We start from the raw sequence: 21,438 nt of genomic DNA on the forward strand, positions 1-21,438 counted from the left end.
TTAGACCAAGGACATAATATTGGACTACGTTTTTTATCAGTTGTTCATGATTGTTGTACATTACAGTTTAGGTGAGGGAAAGAGATGCACATTGATTCTGACTGGAATCCATGCAGATGAGGGTTTTAGAATTCATTATTCCCCCAACACATAAGATTGGGAAATCACAATTCAATATCCCCAATCGCCTGTATTCTACTATTCTAGGCTATGACAAAGTAGATGACATGACATAAAATACACTGTCGTTGAAGTCTTTGTACGATACCAATACCGTAGGCTGACTCAGATCATGATTCCTGTTGAAAGATTTGATATTGACGTCTAATCACAAAATCAGCTCTGTTAACACAAACACATCTAATAAACAGGTGATTCTAGATCCTCTCTCAGGCTCAGGCCATTTTTGCGAGTCAGAGTTTTATTTTTTTTTGCTGGGGCAACAAACAACACATGGTTGACCCATGCCATAAAGCTTGGAGGCCAGTGGTTTTACAACTGTTACAATAGTATACCTTTGCTGGCTGACTTTGGCTGTGTCCTCTCTACTCACAGTTGAAGTCAACCAAGATACTAAGCTATAACAATGCTGACCACAGGTACAACAGCTCTGTGATTAGATGTAGAACAATAAAAACTGTGAAGTCACATATGCAAAACAAGTTTAGGACCTAGTGTTAGGATATTTGCCATTGGTATCTTATTTCAAGATGGTCATAGATTATAATTTGATGTATGCATAGGCTGGATTGCTTTATTTACCTCTATTTACATCATATAATGTCCTTTGCTTTTTATTTTGTTGTTCCAAGAGTGACTACCTCTGTGGGGAAAGGCTGTCTCTTTTCACAAGAACAAAATCAAAACAAGGACAAGATACAAAGTACATAATCTAATCTAATTTAATCTAATCTAATTTTGTTCTATAGCGCATTCCATATAACTATCACAATGCACTTTACAAAGCACAGTAAAACGAGTACAAAAACAGACTCACTCGAAAGTCTTATTGAAGAAATAGGTCTTCAGACCTGGAATGTAGTGACACTCTGTAGATACGATGGCAGAGCATTCCACAAGTGTGGGGCACAAATTGAGAATACTCTGTCTCCATAATAAGCAGTATTGCTGAGTGGTTGGTGTAAGTAAATTTCATTCTGTGAGTTACTGCGTAAAGTACGGCTGGAGCTATGACGGGTAAGTAACTGACTAAGATAGCCAGGTGCAAAACCATGAAGTACTTCGATCTTTGAATGTTAAGCAGAGAATTTTAAATTCTGCACGCTGTTGTACTGGTAGCCAGTGTAACACTTTGAGAAAAGGGGTAATGTGATTACACTTCTCTCTAATAACTCTCTAATAACTTCTCTCTAATAAACATTCACAACTTTTAGCTCACATTTCATAACATTTGGCACTCATAAGGTATAATATATTTGGTTTTAGTTGAAATGTTATGATAACTTGGTCTGTGTTGATACTCCAGTAGCTCTCCATAGTTTTTAAACAATGTAATGTTTTGTATATTAAACTCTCATGTATATGTTTTATCAATTTGTTACTGGTCAATTTTATACACATGCACTTGATAGATCTTGTACATTGTACTATACTACATTCTCTACTGATGTTAGTCTGATAGATATGTTGGTGTGTTTACTCCTTTAAGTACTCCTTACCATGTCAGGGCTCCAAATTAACAGTAGTCCCATGTCCACAGACTACCAATTCCTGTCATGGGGCTACCATACTTTGCAGCTGGTAGCCTGCTCAGGCTACCACAGATTATGCAATGATTTAAAGGATGGAAGATTTACGGAGTTGAAAATATTCCAATAACATAGATATTTCCAATAGAGGAACCCTGTTTTCAGTTCAGGAAATAATATAGGACTATTGGTCACCATCCTTGGACTACCAATTTCTGAAATTGTAGTCAACTAAGACTACAAAGAAAGAAGTTCATTTCGAGCCCTGCATGTTAATGCTAATGACGAATGTTTCAATTTTTTGTTTTGGGTATCATAAAGACAATAGTCATCTTCTACTTGTACAGATATGGCATTCTCCTGAACCACACTGATTTTTCTGTTTCCATAGCAACACGCGTTTCACCACTGGCACAGAGAGACTGATAGTTTTACAACACAACATTTGTAAACCACATGTCTCTTTTATGGCAATGTTCAAAATGCACCCACCAAGAGGTCCATATTTCGTTGCTTCAGCAGAAATGTGTGTTCTGGCTTGCGAGAATGATACAACACTGCAATATCATGCACATAGTAACTGTCATCCTGTGACTTTGTTTTGACTAAATGATTAACTAATATTGAATATGGAAAAACATAAACATATACTCCCATAAATCAAACCAATAATCCAGTTTCAACATTTATTCACATGTTTGCTTCTAAAGAGTTGTTTATGCATATAGCAATATAATACTATAAATAATCCAGTAAGGTATACATTTCTGTACAGTCAAAATACAGAATAAATATGCTACACAAAATAGCAAACATATCACTTTTCTCTCTTGACTTTTATACACAATGATGTTACCATAACAACTAAAGACAGAAGTATATATAAACATTTGACATGATATGCACAAACAGAAAAATAATGATTACATTTCTCTTTACATCAAGGTTATGTAAGATGTTTGTGTACATTTCTTGCAAGGTGGATAAAGTTTTCTTTAATTTTCGGGAACTAGGCACTGCTTTCATATCTGGACAGAACAAGTGTAGCAGATTCACAGATCCAGCAATAATAAAGACAGTCCAGCTGAATAGTTTTCTATCTGGATAGAACAAGCACAGCAGATTCACCGACACAGCTATGTAGACAGTCTAGCTGAGTAGCATTCTATCTGGACAGAACAAGTGTAGCAGATTCACAGATACAGCTATGCAGACGGTCTAGCTGAGTAGCATTCTATCTGGACAGAACAACTGTAGCAGATTCACAGATACAGCTATGCAGACGGTCTAGCTGAGTAGCATTCTATCTGGACAGAACAACTGTAGCAGATTCACAGATCCAGCAATAACATAGACAGTCCAGCTGAATAGTTTTCTATCTGGATAGAACAAGTGTAGCAGATTCACAGATCCAGCTATGTAGACAAGCTTTCTAGATTTGCAGCATAATATTTTCACAGTGCTATTGGCAGCAAGGTTGACAATTCTAGTGCAAGGTTAGAATATTTCATCAATTTCTTTTTCTCGAAAATAAAGTTCGTTTGCATTTTTGTGAAGTATAGCTTCTGCCTATTTGCAGTGTGATCATCTGTCATTGTGTATGAACATAATGGTTACATGCAAATCATTGAGTATTATACTAACTATAGACTCACTAGTACTACGACTTGGATGGGTGTGAAAGCAGAGAATGAAGTTTAAAGTGGTCATATGGATGAGGATTGGATATTTATTTTGGATTTTTAATTTATAAAACAATTTCATCATGGCTTCCTAATTGAAATATCAATGTGAAACAACATTGACAAAGTCTGCGTTTACAACTCAATACATTGCAGAAAGCTTAAAAAAAAAATGTGTTAAAAGTTTGTTATTGTACATACAGACTTTGTCAATGTTGTTTCACATTGATTTTTCAAGTAGGAAGCCATGATAAAATTGCTTTATAAATGAAAAATCCACAATAAAGACCCAATCCTCATCCATATGACCACTGTAATACTCTGTACTTGTGCTAATTAAAAAGTTGTGTCAAGATTTGATTGAAATTGATCACTGCAATGATATCTATACTGTTCCTCTTGATATGACTCATTTAAAAAATCTAGTCAACACAGCTTGGCACAAGTTACTCTATCTCTGCATAGTGACACCGATACTTATATTTCTCACATTTCAAATATTCATTACTAAATTTATCATTTTTCTTCAGCATTTTACAAATTTCCCAATTCACTGCGGACTAAAATCATGTTACTCAATACATTGATTCTTAATAAAAAAAAAATTGAACAAAAACTTTGATCAAAAATGAATTTGTAAACTTGTTTTTGTAATAGATAGATATCGACCTCTGACAAGTGAAAACAATTTTGACAATAGGTGTGTACTTTTCAACTTCCTGTTTGTAAACTCACAACTGATTGTTCTGTATCTAAAAGGTCAGTTTTACTTATTTTGGACTTAAAAGGTTGATTGGTGGTGCTAAGGTCTCAAAGTTCTTTGACGAATCTTGAAGGTCATCAACCTAACAGCCTTGATACACAATGGAGAGAAACCTGCTGCTTAAGTAGTGCGCCCTCTAGTGACAGAAACCTGCCAGTCTTCTTCACAACAGGTAGTAGTTTTTACACATGAGTAACGTTTGTATACATGTGGCAGAATAATTTTGAATAATCAAGGATTTAGTACCCCTGACAATAAATTTTCTTTGTAATTTTTGTTTTTTGTAGTTTGGATTGTTTACTGATCAACAGTAAAAAAGGTACTTTTCATAAAATATAGAAAAGAAGTGAGTTTTTTTTGTTTGTTTTTTTTAGATGTCTGTATTAATCAACGTGCATAGTGAGTGATATCTTTTTAAGTCTGAGAGTAGATTGGTTCTTCTACACCAAAGTTGAGAATTAATAAACATTTTGGGAGAAATGAAAAAAGAAGACAATTCTTGTCATTACATATGAAGTATAGCAAATATTCTCCTACTGAGAAACTTTTGACAATCAGGGGAAAAAAAGATCTGAAACTTTGAAAAAGGTCAGAGGTCATTGAAAATCAAACATCACAAGACAGTGAGTTCCTCTGATTCACTAGTAAAATGTGCCCTTGTCAGTCTGTGTTGATGTGACTGACCTTCGGAATTGTGAATGAACAATATACATGCAAGCGGCAAAACATTAAACATTTAATTATATATACATTTGCTCATAGATTTGCCTTGCAACGTGATAACTTTCTTCGATGTGATATCATTTTAATAAATTTGGCAAAGCATGTATCGGTTATTTCATAACTTAACCGTTCAAGTTAAACGCGTATAATGCTATCAGCTAGACATTCATTTTTAAGGTAGGTATAACAAGACATGACAAATGATACATAACGCCACTTCTGTTCGGCAAAATAGTCCTGAAAATAAGTTACTATGTTGGCATTAACGATTGGAAACCTTAAAATCAACACTTTACCCTTGAACTGTATAATGTACACATTAAGACAGTGTCATTAAATGATTTGTAAATGTAACCAACTTGTCATGAAATGGACATCCCATTTATCACAATCAGTAAATACTGTGATAATAGATGCCAAATACTACTTTACTCCAGCAAGGTTATAATGTTTGAAGGCGACTTTGGTATAGTCTGTCTTGCTAATTAACATAAGACAGCAAGGTTCTACAGCATTCTTAGGGGACATTGGACACAGAGCAGCTGACAATAGACAACCTAAACTCTAAACCTACACCTAAATCTATACCATCTCTAGGTAAAAACGTTTTCCTGTACTCTTGTTTGACAAAGTTTTTTTTGTTTGTTTTTAAATTGATATTGCACTCTGGGACCAGTGACATGGAGATCAATCAAGCGCCATCAACATCATCACTGCATGTTACTTTGTTTCTCCATGTACTTTGTTCCAAGTGTCAGGGCCAGGCCACTTATGAAAGGCGCCCTCAACTTATATACTACACTTTACTTTGTTTTTTCCTATCTACCTACCTTTACGTGGCAACTACTCTATCCTATCAGTTCACCTGACTATTTACTGGGACTATGTTTTTCTGGGTCTGCTTTAACTAACATCAATGCTTGATTACGATGTTTGATGTTTATAACACAAGGTACTTGTTCCCAAGGCTCTCCATCAACCTGCATAGGCATCTTGGACCCTCTCAAGGTGATCTGAAACATTACCATAAAAAACACTTAATGAACTGATAAAGGGTATGAAGAAATGGTTTTATGCAAATGCTCCAGGTGCATTACAGTTTGCTAATCAAAATAAAAACAAAAGAAATTCATACATTGACCTGCATGGTGCTATTCAATCATAGTCAATAACTGGAGACATAACATGCTTATACCTAGTATGTTTCACATGTAAAGCAAATTTAAACGAAATAAAACATAAGTGAAATCTGAAGACATACACACAAAAACTTATTTAATTACAACTTGAAAAATAGGTACAGGATCCTCTTGAGAAATGAGAAAAAAGTGTTGTAATGCTATATTTTACGTACCTTGACTTGTCTTGCCTGCCCCAATCTGACCGGATCTGCTAATCCTACATGTAGCTGTGCCATGTGGAAGGATGAACTCAATCCCACTACTTCCAGGATACCGTCATTATACCTGGTCAGATGCAAGAACAACACAAACTAAATACATAGCTTTGGTCTAAAATACATGTACCAAGGTACCTCTAGTAGGATGAAAGAACAACACACACTATGTATTACATTGGCACTGATCAAACTATTGATAGATATGTGTACCAAAATATTAACCTCTGAGAATTTAAGTATGTGTATTTAGTATCCCTACCCAAAGGTCAAAGGTCAAAGGTCAAAGTTATGTGATTTGGCGTGGTGAATAATAACCATCACATTAGTTTGCATTTTTAGCTTTGGGCAACTCTTTTTGTATGCCTTTAAACAACTTTAGACATAAAAAGCCTTATATTGTAGTATCACAACACGACTGATATTACTATGCATTTATAATGTACCCATTATGTATATACTTGTCTGTGTTCACTTACCCAACTTTTGGTATATTGTTACCACTACTAGTACCAGTCCACAGTGGACATCCAGCACCCCAACTGTTAATATTGAGTACCACAATGCCTTCTAACTCTGGTAAATCAATCAATTTACCATCCAATTCGACCTGTAAAATGCACAGTAATGAACTCAGGATATATAAAAACAATGTCAGGTGTTCACTTCCAACAAATTCTTTGACTCTGCGAGTAGAAATTTTCATAAATAAGTATGAACCTGGAGTCCATGAACATTCATTCTCGCAATATTATTTAATGTAGTGATATTGGAAAGGTATACTTACTGTGATTTTCCTGTGAAGATACTTGCATTCTTGTTCAAGTATTAAATCTCTGGCTCCAAAAAAGAAGTACCAGATCTTATTGGTAAGACGATTCTTGAACCAAGATGGCCGACTTTCTCTTTGTCGGTGAAATTTGAGGGCTATCGATGCATCACAACCAAGGGAGAAATAATTACTCATAGCCAGCATCTGAAGTGAAACAAGATCAAAGAGCGATATGTGTATTGGTAGCTTAGATAAACTGGTCAAGTACATTTGTGTTTCTAAGTAACTGTCATACTTTGAAAGAAAAAATACAACCAGTGCATTGTAGTAAATGGAAAATATTAAACTTGGAAAGATTTGCACTTTTGCACATATTTCCAGTTATTCTTTGATAAGATAAATGTCCCTTTAAGCCATTTGACATGGTTTGTTTTTAATATTATGTCCCATTTTTCTTTCAACTGTGTGATTTTGTATTCATTTTCTGTACTTCATAATTTAAACGCTCTATTGGTCATACCCTAATTGTACTGACTATTTATGTTAATCTCTTTCTTTTGCCAAGTCACATGGACATTGGTACAAATAGCCCATTTTGCCACGTCTGTTGAAAATGTCTAATTTCATGATTTCAACACTGGGGGCACTGTTCCCTCCAATCCACATTGCGATACAGTTTTATGAAACTTGACACTGGTTTTGTTCACTGAATCAGTATTATGTTTTTTTAAACTCTCAAAATTTACAATTCATATCACATTCCACACTGTCTCCTGACATGACTACAAATCATTATGTACATTTATTAATTAGCCATACCTTGCTAGATTTCCGGAAACCAAATTTTCTGTTATTCACAACATTAATTGTCCACCTGACAAGGAGACAAAATGGAAAACTAATCAATACACAAGATGGTCATATCATTTATACATGTATTCACAAGTCATAATAGGACATGACAACACACAGTTTTAGGCAACAACAAAAATAATTGTGTGTTTCCGATAACATGGCCTCAGAGAGTAGGGTACACAGGTCAGGATTTTATTTTATTTTATTTTATCATTTTAATTGTTTTTATTTTTGAAAATATTGCTTCGACCCAAACCCAAACAAAATGTCAGTCAGAATACCCCTGTGATAGTTTGATGAAACGTGTATTCATGGCATCACTGGTGAAAGAAAACAGATGTGCATGAATGTCAAGAATTCAAAGAATTTCCTATCTTTTTGTTTGAAATGTTTAAAAAATGTTCAGGGTCCCAGTCAGCGGCTTACACTAGGGTTGGTTAGGTTATAAGAAACACACAAAGTTGTTTTGTCTTAAGTATACAAAGTCTAGTTTTTTGGGAGAATTTAGTTCATGACAAGACAACACAGAATAATATCTATATTGACTTGCTTAATAAACAATGCATATCCACTCAGAAAATAAACTTTTAGTGCAAAACTGAATCTACACTACACCAAAATGATCTCTCAGTCATCCCTAAAATATTTCACTACAAGACCATAAATTTTATGATTTTACAAAACTGACAAAAAATGCAAAGTACTATTGTACTCAGTACAATTATTTCCATTCCCACACAAATTTCAACGGAGTGGTTATGTACCAAAAAGTAGACCATAACTGTCCATCTGTTACCAGAATTCAACAACTGATACCTAAATATTGATAACTATACTAGTAATGTAATCAATTTAGTAATTTATCATACTACTAAGTAAATACAGAAAAATCCCCAAACACAACATATGTTGAACTATCTTATATGTAAGCAATGTGTGCAATCTGATAGAAAACTTATTCTAAACAAAAATGACCCATTTTAGTAATTAGAATTCAGTACCAGTATTATATCATTTTATCTCCTCACATGACTTCAACCTGGTGTTTACAAACTATACATATGTACCTGAGATTAATTGCACTGGTGTATGCACATACTAGTGGTATTTGCACTGTAGTGCAATACCGAAAACATTATTATTATTTTTTTTGCATACCTACATGCAAATTTATGCAAATGAGGATGTAATTGTTCATTCTACACAAAAGTGTGTGATCTCAGTGTCATTTTTACAGAAATTTGTTGTTTTGGATAAACATATGTAATAATTATAGAACCCCATGTCATGTGAGTGCCAGTGTGGGTACTCAGGGGTATTTGCACTCGTGCTTGCAGTGTTTTCTGCTGCACTTTCATGTGCTACGTTTGTGAAAGTACTGCTGCAGAAAACACTGCAAGCACTAGTGCAAATACCCTGAGTACACCACATTTGCACTCATGCATCATACGGTTCTGTCATAGCATTATTTGAAAAAGATATTGTACAATTTGACCGATGACAATTTTTAATAGCAAACAATCTATAAATGGTAATGATAACATGTGGTGTTTCCTTTGTGTGTGTGATATGACATGAGTAAGCATGTATAGATTACAATATATGCATAGTGGAGTTTATGGCAATCCTTTTCCTAGTGCATTCACCACACTACATGATGTATACATCATTACAAAGAGTCTTGAACCATATTCTAATGTTTGAGGTTTGAGTTGGTAGGTCTCTATTTGACTGACATGGGGATAGGATTGTTACATATATCATATATATTTATGGCAAATATGAAATATCTCACTCTTTATAAAAGAAGAAACATTTCTGAAGTACTGTATTATAAACACAGATCCAAATTCGTGCAAAGGACAATAAAAATAAACATGTACAGTTTCTTATGTAGCATAATCATCATTGACTAAATACAGCAGTGATGTGTTAGTATATCACAAATAGTTAGCACCTCACCTATCTAATGTAGTAATTTTGGCTTTACAAATGAAATCTAACCAGTCTTCCATTTCTTCCTCTCCTGCATAGCCTTCGCCCCATCCCATCACTCTAGCTAAATCATTACCTGTACCAAGCGGTAAAATACCAACATTTGGTGGTGTCTGTAAAATAAAATAAAAATATAGTCCTGTAAACTTATGCCATTCCTTCCTGAAATCTTCACATTAATAACGTCTGCTCATTAGAAATCCAATTACCTAGTAGTGGTAAAGTAGGAACTTGCTCATATGAAATAAATATTGTCCCCTCCCCTTCTCAAAAACATCAAATATGCACACAAATTGTTGGAAACAGCGACAAGGTCAGCCATAATCTAGTTGGCAATCATCATAAGGTAATTGGATATGGTGATATCTGTTATTCTACTCAGATCAACCATACTGAAATTCCATTTTAGTGTGTCTATTTGTTGCTATCCCTCTGTGTATATTGAGTGAAGATAAATAATGGATTGAGTCCAGTCACACCCACTCAATATAAACATGATCAGTGAGAGTATTACATTGCAAGGTAGGAGACTAGAATAATGTGAAACCCTGGTGTGTTATTCCTGGCAGTTTTTGAATGCTCATTGATACAACTGCCGATAGCAGACCATGGATAAATGGAGCATGTTACAAACAGGGACAGTAAACAACTGAATTTGATTAATAACACTTGGCACAGCATGTTGGAAGTGCAGAGACTTGTATTACATTCCATCATTTGATAAGAACAATTCTATGGCCAGAACATAATAGTTATATAATAGTTCATGTACACACAATGAGGCCATGAAACCGTTCTTATAAAACCATGGTGTATAATACAGGTCTCTGCTGTTCAGAGTTATTAACCCAATTCATTTGTTTACTTTCCCTGTTTTTAACACTAGTAGCAGGTTCCCTTCGTCCATGGTTCTGATGTCGGCAGTTGTAACAAATTACAGTACCCTGCCATTTATCGACAACTTTCTAAATGTGTTTCTCTATTAAAGTCAATATGAATTATTTCACTAATAAATTATAAACAAGAAATTTTGCCACTCCCTTTTTGCCGAGAATTGTTTATGGATGAGCACAATAGAAACACACTCACTTTTGTTCATCAATTTTATTCACTGGTAGTTAAGATAATGTCTGACTTGAGTCTCATTGTAAATCCTTGTTATTGTGGGTCTGATGGTTCACAGAATAGTATTACATGTAACTTACCTCTAGCTGCATTTTATCAATTGCACTCAGTACCCATCCAATACTTCCATCCCCTCCACATACCAGAATTGTACATGTTCTATGTGGTAGAAAATTACAAAGCCCCAATGCACTCTCTGGAGGTACTTCATATAAATCTATTACCTGTAAATTCATTTAAAAAAAAAAAAAAGTAAAAAAAAAAATAAACATTGTGACAGTTGAAAGTGTTCAGATGATTTTTACATTAATATAGTTTTCATATTGATTACCATAATTAATTATTCATTGATGTCATAAGTGTCTAGTGCCCAACTCTAAGCTACAAGTTAGGTATATCTTTCACCTAAACCATGGAAACTTTATGACAAATGAGCTTTATTGTTCATCCCTTAGACTTAGACTACAGTCATTAACTATGCAACTGTGTTAACATTTTCATTTAGTCTTCTCCACATATGATGTGTAGCAGTACTAGCACCCCTAGAATACAACTGTTCTTTATTCATGTCATAGCTACCAGAATACAGTTAAATAATGAATACAAATCTTCTACATCACTATAACTGTTTAGATATATCCACTGATCTTCTACAGCCATATTTATCTTAGTCTGGATGCCAACATGGTATTGAATCATCTCTAAAGACAATCTGATTAAAAATTAAAAATCCCATGTAGATGTGGCTAATCGTTCATTGTTATTTTACAAAAACATAAACATGTAATACGAAGGTCAATTCAAGCAAAAATACTGATGTAAAATGACAATGAACGATTAACCAACATCTACATAGGATTTTAATCAAATTGCTCTAAAGGGAGATCTTAAGATTTGATGAAGAATAGCACTACACTATTTAGCTCACCTCAGCTCAGCTTTGGGTATTTTTTCTAAATTAAGCCACCAGAAAGAAGCATGTGAGTGTGATACTAGGTATTCCAGTGAGTGCTGGTATGATTTATGTCTTCTAATCTCCTATTGTCAATTCTACTGGACAACCATCATCAAATGTCAAGTAGATATGAAGTCCTCAATAGTGTCCCACTGATCACAAAACATACCCCAACTACAGCAAACTCAAACTTACTATAAAACATATCACATTTTCCATCTACATACTAAACAGAAGTTTTGTCCTGGGGTATTTGCCAATTTGGCAGAATAGATTAGAAAAATATTAGCAAAGTTGTGTTCACGAAACAGTGCTATGTGAGATTTGTGAGATTCATCGCTGTCAATGATGTCTGTCCAGTGCTAATCATATCAAGTGACTTGACAGTCTGTATTCGAGTTGTGGTTATACTTAAAAACATGAGTTTATGAAGCATTTTGTTTTATTTGAGTTGTTATGCCATATCTCAGTTTTTACCTAACAAAAATATGTATATCTATGCAAAGCCCAGATTTAGTTGTTTTTTATAAATCAGAATGAACCATTAGAAAAGCTTCACAGTATACCAAACTGTCTGTTTCACAGTTTTATACTATTGACAGCACTCTCTAATTCTCCAAGTCGTATGCTAATTTTCTAGTTTTTCTCACAGTGTGATATTTCATCAATGTTTGCTAGTGTAATGAGACAATAACTCATCTACATAACAATGCATATCCTGTTATATGTAAATGAGTTTACAATGTAAGTGAAGGTTAGAGTTCTATCAGCATGATCAGATTGTGATTCAGGAAACACACTTGAGAATTTGAAAAAATAAAATGACCAAAAGAGTCAGACATTTGTAGCTTTTTCTTTTTCTTTTTTTTTTTTGACTTTCAACAAACCTAGGTAAAACCTTTTATTTTAACCCTGATTTGCTGGAAATATTCCATCAATAAAGACAAGAATTATGATGGCTCTGGATTTATATGCTACCAGGTCTACGATGGGCTTCTCCCCTCCATCATACACCCCATTAGCCCATATGATACCATATAAAACCCATGTGTTTTTTTGTTAATTTTCTTCAATTTCATGGTGTTAATGTTTCCTTAATTCTGTTAATTTATCTATAACAACCAACCTGTGCTGGGTTTAATAATGATCTGAATGCACTAAGGATTTGTTCCCCTTCACCATTTCCACTTTTTCTGTTAGAGAACACCAGTAGTGGTTTCCAGTTCCTATCATCTGGTGGTTGGTTTACACCAGCCACACTCCAATGTCTTCGCCCTTTCCATCCTACTAACTTTAAAGTCAGACTATATGGAGGTATAATCAAATTACTATATTTGCCAAAATCACAGTCGGCAGATTTTATAACATACAAGCAGTTGTCGTGTACTGTGCGTTGACACCATACACAAATGCGGTCACACAGTCGTGGCTGTAAACCACATTCAGTTCCACAAATATCACACATACTGTGGATTGGCAAATTTCCTCTCACCCAGTGGTGTTTCATTGAATTTGCTGTATTCGATAAAGTTAGAACTTTGCAGGCAAAAAGTCGATCGGCTGTGCGTAGGCAAACGTCGTCTGCACACACGTGGCAAGAGTCACAGACTCCGCCGTGTATCATCGGAGATTCGCAGACACTGCAGTACGTTGGGTCAGGGAATTCATCCATTATCACCCACCTATGTCCTTTGGTGAAGTCCCTCACTGGGAGATCGTAGTGTCGTCTTCTACGCCGACATAATTTGATTAAAGTCCATAATAGAAACAATAGAATTATCACCAGGAGGGTGACATAGTACGAGTGTCCTTCCCACACCTGGTCTGGCATTTTGACACCTTCAGAGGCTTTCCAAGGTAACGATACGCTGAAATACAGGACAACGAGGTTGAGTGAATGATTGATATTTATAGATTTCGTCGTCTATTTACGTAGATGATATAGGGTTATCACATGTTGATTTTGAATGAAAAATTCTGAGACATGAGATAACTTTTTGATCCTTTGGTCAACCGCCAAAGTAAACAATTACAATCGTCACAGAGATTGTCGCTAGGGCCTACCTTCGTTCAGCGAGGTGATCCTTCTTATCAACCACAGCGTCAGTGTCAGTTGTATCATCCGCCTCCGCCATGTTAGGGATGTCCCGATAACCCTAGCTTTTCAAATATTTGTAACGTAATCGTAACTATGTTGAACAACTATTGTATTAAAGACCTGAAAGTCTCTATCAATCTATTCAAACCTATGGCAATTTATTTTTATAATAAATGTGGGCGTATTTACATGGAAATTGCCCCTTTTTTGTTAAAATTACCAGATTTAGCCATCATTTATGGTAATTACAAATGACTTAATTTCATGCAGCTAGGGTGCCTGAACCAGACGTCGAAATACAAAATGGTCTCTGGCTGGATGAGGTGATCGTGTCGTGTGTGCGTCATCAACTAAAAATAATATGGGTGACGAGGCCGTCCAGTTAACAAATGACGACGCAGCGTCTTGTAAAAGGTAATGACCTACACAAAATGAAATTTGCCATTCAACGTGTCCAACCGGAACTTGTTCAATATTGCCCAACGTTGAAGTGAAACCGGCTACATACAGTGCATTGTTGATATGATTAACAAGTTTTATCATACATTGATAGTGACACATATGCCGGATGTATGTATGTGAAATATTAATAGACTAGTATCAGTAAACACAGATAACTAACACTAGTTATCTGTGCAGTAAACAATTATTATTTTGCCATATACTAGTATATGGCCAGCTATGATTGTAATGCAAATAAACGACTGTGCCTCAGTCAACCAAGCTGTATAATTGGGGACCTGGTAGGATAGATGTTGCAATGTGAATGCTTTAATCCTGTGCGCTTATAAAGGCTGTAATGGATTGTATGCTCCAGAGGGAGTTGAGGAAGTATAAAGGACCGTTTTGCTGCTAATAGATTCGTGCCAAGGGATAATAATTGTAAAGTACTTTGAGCACAAGTGGGAAAGCGTTATATAAAAACCAACATTAGTATCAGTATAAATTGTACAGCTAGGCATTGCAAGCACTATCTTTACATAGGTTTTTATGTAACAGTATAATTAATATTATGATACAACAGTACAACAATATTATGATGTAACAACTTTTTACATATAAAAAAAAAAGGTCAAGTCTAGTACCACCCTGGTGTCAGTAGCCTGCCCTCACTGGAGAGGCTACTACCACCGCAGTGGCACTAGCCATTCCTCACTGAAACAGCTAGTGCCACCAGCCATGATACCCTGGGCCGTGATATATCCTGGGCCATGATATTTCTCGTCGCTGAACATTTCCCAAGAAATAAATCACACAGAACTCTTCAAATGCTTCCATTTTACCTTAAAACACCAAATGGAAACCTATATTATTTCATTTCTCGTGCATACATGCATGCATACATACATACATACATACATACATACATACATACATACATGCATGCATGCATGCATGCATGCATGCATGCATGCATGCATGCATGCATGCATACATACATACATACATACATACATACATACATACATACATACATACATACATACATACATACATACATACATACATACATACATACATACATACATACATACATACATACATACATACATACATACATACATACATACATACATACATATAATAATTTAACATATGTATCCATATTTTACAATACCCTATAGGTTTGCTGTACAGCAGGGATACTGGAGAGACCCATATATACAATATCTGATCAAATCAACAGAAAGAAAGGCACCAGAAATCAACAGAGGTAAATAAAAAAACAACCAAATGACTTTTGTCATTTATTTGTAATTCTGTCTTTATTTTAGTCTGAAAATTGGAAAGTTCATGATAGTATCATACTTTTATCAATAAAATTTTATTGTAAGTTTATTCATAACTTCATCTTATTTATGCTGGTACTGAATTTGATGTTGAATCTGATGCTAACTTCACAATTTTCAATATTGTTATCATGTCAAATAATTATCTTGTTCAATTTTTTTCACATTCCAAAGACAGTTGTTTAAATGAATCTGAGCATGGTGTTCTTCCTTCTCCTAGGTTACTATGCCAGGACACATGGTGTCAAATTTTTACTGGAAGAATTTCTTAGAAAGACAGAGTTGAAATGTCAAGTTGTAAGTCTTGGTGCTGGCTTTGATACACTGTTTTGGAGGTTAAAGGTAAGAACAGCCACACAAACCAAATTGATATAATTAACTTGACATGCAAATGAAGTCATTAATATGCAAATGACATGCTGTAAGTCTTGGTGCTGGCTTTGATACACTGTTTTGGAGGTTAAGGTAAAAGATCCAAATGATAAATGTTTTTGTGTGTATGTGTGTGTATTATTTCACTGTACATGACCCTTACAAGTATCATCCCTATAGGCTTTCCAAAATTTGCCATGGTGGCGCTCTACTTGCTGTCTGTGTGTACTATGGGGTATACATGGTTAGGTTACTCAGTTAATCATAGAGCACTGCTGCTTTCCTCGATGTCTGAACAATGCAAAAAAAATCCCTGATTTACACTTCTCTACAGAATACAAGGAACAAAGCTCTTAAGGAACAGTACTATGATGTGATGATACCCCCAATTTGAGTGAGGGTGCTGTATTTTCAATTTTCTGTTTGCAGTCCGCAGTGGCCTATTGTAGAACATTTTGGTATATTCCATTTGTATTTTGTTATTGATTATTCCCAGCCTACCTGCAGATGTGTAGGACTGACACTACAACACTTTCCCATAGCCCCTCCATGCACTATAGTTTTTCTAACTGACAGTTTGATTTTTTGAATTTTTGCTCCTATATGGATCTGCAGTGAAGTAACATTAGGCCTACACATCTACAGGTAGGCTGGATTATTCCACTAACCTACAAAAATTAGGGATGTGAAGGATTGTTTAATGAGGATCATTTTGTGTGTTTGTTGACAGGATGAAGATCTACTACCCCAGTCCTATGTAGAGTTAGATTTCAGAGCTGTTACTTGTAGGAAATGTTACTACATTAAGAGCAGGAAACAACTATCACAACCCTTACTAGAAACTTGTAATGGAGATAAGACAAAACTCATCATTGGTATGTTATCAGTTTGTTTGATTGATTGATTAATTGATTGATTGATTGATTGATTGATTGATTGATTGATATGATTGACTGATTGACTGACTGACTGACTGACTGACTGACTGTGACTGACTGACTGAGTGAGTGAGTGACTGACTGACTGACTGACTGACTGTGAGTGACTGACTGACTAACTGAGTGACTGACTGTTTGGTTGGTTGGTTTCACAGACTGAAAGATCAGCTGTTGTGGGCGTGGGCTAATCCTTTCCCCAAACATTTTCATAAGATGATTGAAAAATAGTCTTAATAATAATGTCAACCAATCATATTTTGAGTAACGTTTTGGCATATTCAATTGTATATATACATTTGAATTATTATAATTTGATGTTATGTGTCGATCATAGCATTACTCTTTGTGTGAAAAAAGTGTCAATCTGTACAAAAGTAGAAAACGAAATTTAATGTTGTGATTTCAGAGGATGCAGCATTGCACTCACCTAGATATCACATTATGCCGGTTGATTTGAGAAACCTCCAAGATGTACAGAACAGATTTACAGAGGCAGGTATTGATACAAAGTAAGTTATCTCTAGATTTACGGAGATGGGTATTGATACAAAGCAAAATATCATGGCATTTTTTCAGGATATTGCCATTCCAACAACTACTACTATATTTGTACCATTAAATTGCAATTTTCCTTTGTATTACTCTTACAGATGAAAGTAGCAAACTTTGCATCCATGTAATTTTGTTGGAATGGAAATTGCCATACAGTTCAACTGCTGTGTTCTGAAATGTTGCATTCAGCATTCAGAGAGTATAAATATCTATGTTGTTATCAGTTATTACGGTCAGCTTAGACATTGAAGCCAAACTCATGTTACATCTGATAAAAATATTGAAAACAAATTTTATAAATAGATAGCTACAGATGAAGAGATTCAAGGCGCACACAATGACATGGACTGTCAAACCTGAAAACAAACAATAATTCAATTTAATGTTGAGCATTAAAATTTACCCACCCCCCACCCCCCCACCCCCGATTGCTTTTTTTATTTTCTGGCGGTGTACATTGCTAGAGTGAGTAGTTGTAGCATGGTTGTAGTCAATATTAACGGCCACTGAGAGTATTTCTAATTAAATCCATTCTTCTGTTTTATTTACCCTACCAGTCTGCCAACAGTATTCATTTCTGAATGTGTACTAGTATACCTATCAACAGACAAATCCTCAGGACTTTTGAAAATGATAGCCGAGTCTTTCAACACTGCGTTCTTCATTAATTATGAACAAGTCAACATGATAGACAAATTTGGACAGGTCATGCTAGAAAACCTACGAGGTCGTCACTGTGAACTCCTTGGTGTGGAGGCTTGTACAAGTATAGATACTCAGGTAAGAAAAAGATTGTGAAAAATCAAAAGTAATTTAAATTTGAAGATGTGGCCCACGAAAAATGGAATTTAAAACGAAATATTTATTTTACTTGGAACCACAAACATACTCAACGGCAAAGGTCAAAGTTCAAAATGGCAAGTTTACGGTATGGTTTTTCCTTATACAGAAAGCGAGATTTACCTCTGTAGGCTGGGAAGGTGCAGAAGCAATGGACATGATGTCTGTATATCATAGTCTTCCACCAGCTGATGTTCACAGGTAAAAACATGCAGTTCTGTACTTACTTCTGTACTGTGTTAATATATTTTCAATGAAATTTTACACCGTTTGACAACTTGTGCTCCTTGATCAACATGAATAATTGATGGAATATAATGTAGGAAATCATTAGTTTGTATATGAATGAAACTGTAGTTCAGAAATAGAGACGATATGTGTGTTGTCTGTCAAAGAATTCTCACTGCTAGTGTTCACTTGTTGGATTGGGATTAAGATCTTGATGACAAAAGCAATTATACCATGGATGCATGAGCCAAGTTGAACAAAAAGTATGGAATATATACTCTGGTCGTTCTATGTCACGACAATGACGACAATGCGCGTCTTTGTCACGACAATGTGTGCCTACGTCATTGGTTCTGCCGTGTTCAAACTATGAGTCAAAACGTTCAAAATTGTCATTACTTTCCTCGATTATTCTTTGATATTACTGGCAGTGGTATAATATGTTATTCTCCAATATCATTCTTCATTCAGCTGGAAAATACTCTTGACCTAAGGACTGTCACTACAAGTCACTAGACAAGTAGTGACAAAGCCCCCTTAGGTCACTCATAATTTCCTTGGTTGAATGAAGAAAAATAATGGAGAATAACATCTAATTGTCTAGCAGAGATATAGAAAGAGTAGGTCTTAGATAAAAGTATATAACAGTAAGTCAACTTTTACAATGGAATTCTGTGGTTTGTACTACTTTTGATAAATGTATTAACTACTGAACTTGAAATAATGGAATATATCAGTTATTCTCTAGACAGCGCAGTGAGAAATACAGCTACATCTACTTCACTGTGACTCAAGTCACTATCACCTTTCTTAGGTTAAAATCTATTTAAAGCAGTGTTCATAATAACAGATATATCAGATACACCCCACAAACATCCCAGTCATACATTTTCCACTTAGAAAACTATAGTGACACTGGTCATCCCAATGATAACTGCTATTATAACGTTACATGTAATAAACCACAGAATGTCAGTATTGAACCAAGTATCCCATGTAATTGTATTTTAGGATAGAAAGGTTAGAGTTTCTGGATGAACTAGAACTGTTACAACAACTCCTACACCATTACTGTATTTGTTGGGCTTACAAGGATAAGGACAAACTAGGTAAGTCAATAAACAGGGATTGAGGGGGAGGGGGTAGGGAAAAGGTTAGAGTTTCTGGATGAACTAGAACTGTAGGAGGGGAAGGGATGGTGAGGGGAGGGCTGTCAAAAGTTACCATTGGCATTCTGTATGATAAATTGATGATAAACATTATATACTAGTGTATGCTTTTGATATTTTTTTCACTGAACTTGAATTTTAATCATTAATTATTTGCATAGTTGCAGTCCCCAGATAAATACTACAGGGAAGGTTTATCAACTTCCTGCTGTTTGTATTTTATGTGTATTTTATAATGACTGTCTATTGTAATGAATTCATAGAATCTGTCATCAGATGTACCTAGGCTAAAGCCCTCTGAGGTGTGAAGCTAGTCAGAGATTCAATCTGTCTTTGTAGTCATTTCTAGCTGATATATCATATGGTCATTATTTCTGATATGGCTTCCCATTGTACACTGTTGTTTTTATACAGGACTGTCATCCATTGGTTACCACTGACTGGATTGGGTCTACATTCATACTGTTTTGGCTTGGCTTGATTTATGGTGATGCCGTTCTGAATCTATGCCATTTACTTACCCGGGGAGCTGAGCCTTTGGTTTGATAAATAGACCCAAACTAAAACTGTTGTCACAACATGTTTATACAATGGTGATAAGCTATTGAATGGAGGTTCTCAGTAGGGAGCCGTCTCTCAAAACTAGTTTATATAGACTTCCGTGAACTTGTAGTGCTGTTTTGGGACTTCAAATATTTACACTATCTTGATCACAGGGTGATTAGAATCACACAACAGAGGAACCACTATCACCCACTTGTATAATCTACCACATTGAAGAAAGAAAGATTTAGTTTACGTCTATCTTATCAAACCGAAGACTGGATTACCAGTGTTGTATTGTTATTTCATACGCTTAGTTTGGCAGTCTCACCACTACACTACATGTATATACAATGCAATGCATAGTAGATGGTATAGATGATTGTAGGCATAGATGGGAATAGATAATGAAATAAAGATCATTTATGTGCATACACAGAGACACAGACATACACATGTATACACACACACACACACACACACACAAATACACAGTTTGTAACTACATTTATGGTCAATGTAACAGTATTTTGTTCTTGAAGTAAAAATCCATTGAAACAATATCTGTGTTGTTTTCACAAAGTGGACAAACATACCGTGAAATATAAACCTCAAAGTAGTTTCAGCAAAGATAGTCTTGCCAGCTATAGAACTGATAATCTAGGACTTGGTCATAGAATGCTTCACAGTCAATACCCAAGCACATGTATAGATTGTATGCGAGGACTATGCTTGCTGCATTATCACTGATGTTTACTGTACAACCTTGATCACAGAGAAGATGACTGATGTATCTAGAACATCCAATAGATATCTTGGTATTTTTATGAATATCATTTAATATAATTTACCACTATGTATGTAAATAATGAGAAATTTCATGTGTATTTTACAATGTTTTGTTTAAACGAATTTGTTACTGTATCTTTGCCA

General features: G+C 35.1%; 2 protein-coding genes across 2 annotated transcripts; one reads left to right on the forward strand and one right to left on the reverse strand.

Annotated features, from left to right (window-relative positions):
• Positions 1–3,616: 3,616 nt before the first annotated feature.
• On the reverse strand, positions 3,617–14,110 carry LOC144435421 (diacylglycerol kinase epsilon-like). Its single transcript, XM_078124017.1, has 9 exons — positions 14,040–14,110; positions 13,102–13,843; positions 11,101–11,244; positions 9,863–10,008; positions 7,865–7,919; positions 7,061–7,249; positions 6,753–6,883; positions 6,232–6,343; positions 3,617–5,890 (listed from the first exon to the last, which is right to left on the reverse strand). Exons 1-9 carry the CDS (start codon positions 14,108–14,110, stop codon positions 5,747–5,749), a joined length of 1,734 nt encoding a protein of 577 aa, XP_077980143.1. The 3' UTR covers positions 3,617–5,746.
• A 264-nt stretch (positions 14,111–14,374) lies between these two features.
• Positions 14,375–20,897, forward strand: LOC144434768 (leucine carboxyl methyltransferase 1-like). Its single transcript, XM_078123251.1, has 9 exons — positions 14,375–14,487; positions 15,699–15,787; positions 16,084–16,205; positions 16,966–17,110; positions 17,580–17,682; positions 18,283–18,505; positions 18,675–18,766; positions 19,805–19,902; positions 20,377–20,897. The coding sequence occupies exons 1-9, from the start codon at positions 14,435–14,437 to the stop codon at positions 20,400–20,402; spliced, it is 951 nt and encodes a 316-aa protein (XP_077979377.1). The 5' UTR covers positions 14,375–14,434; the 3' UTR covers positions 20,403–20,897.
• Positions 20,898–21,438: the final 541 nt, after the last annotated feature.

This window comes from Glandiceps talaboti, chromosome 5, assembly GCF_964340395.1.
Source record: "Glandiceps talaboti chromosome 5, keGlaTala1.1, whole genome shotgun sequence".
NCBI classification, from domain to species: Eukaryota; Metazoa; Hemichordata; class Enteropneusta; family Spengelidae; genus Glandiceps; species Glandiceps talaboti.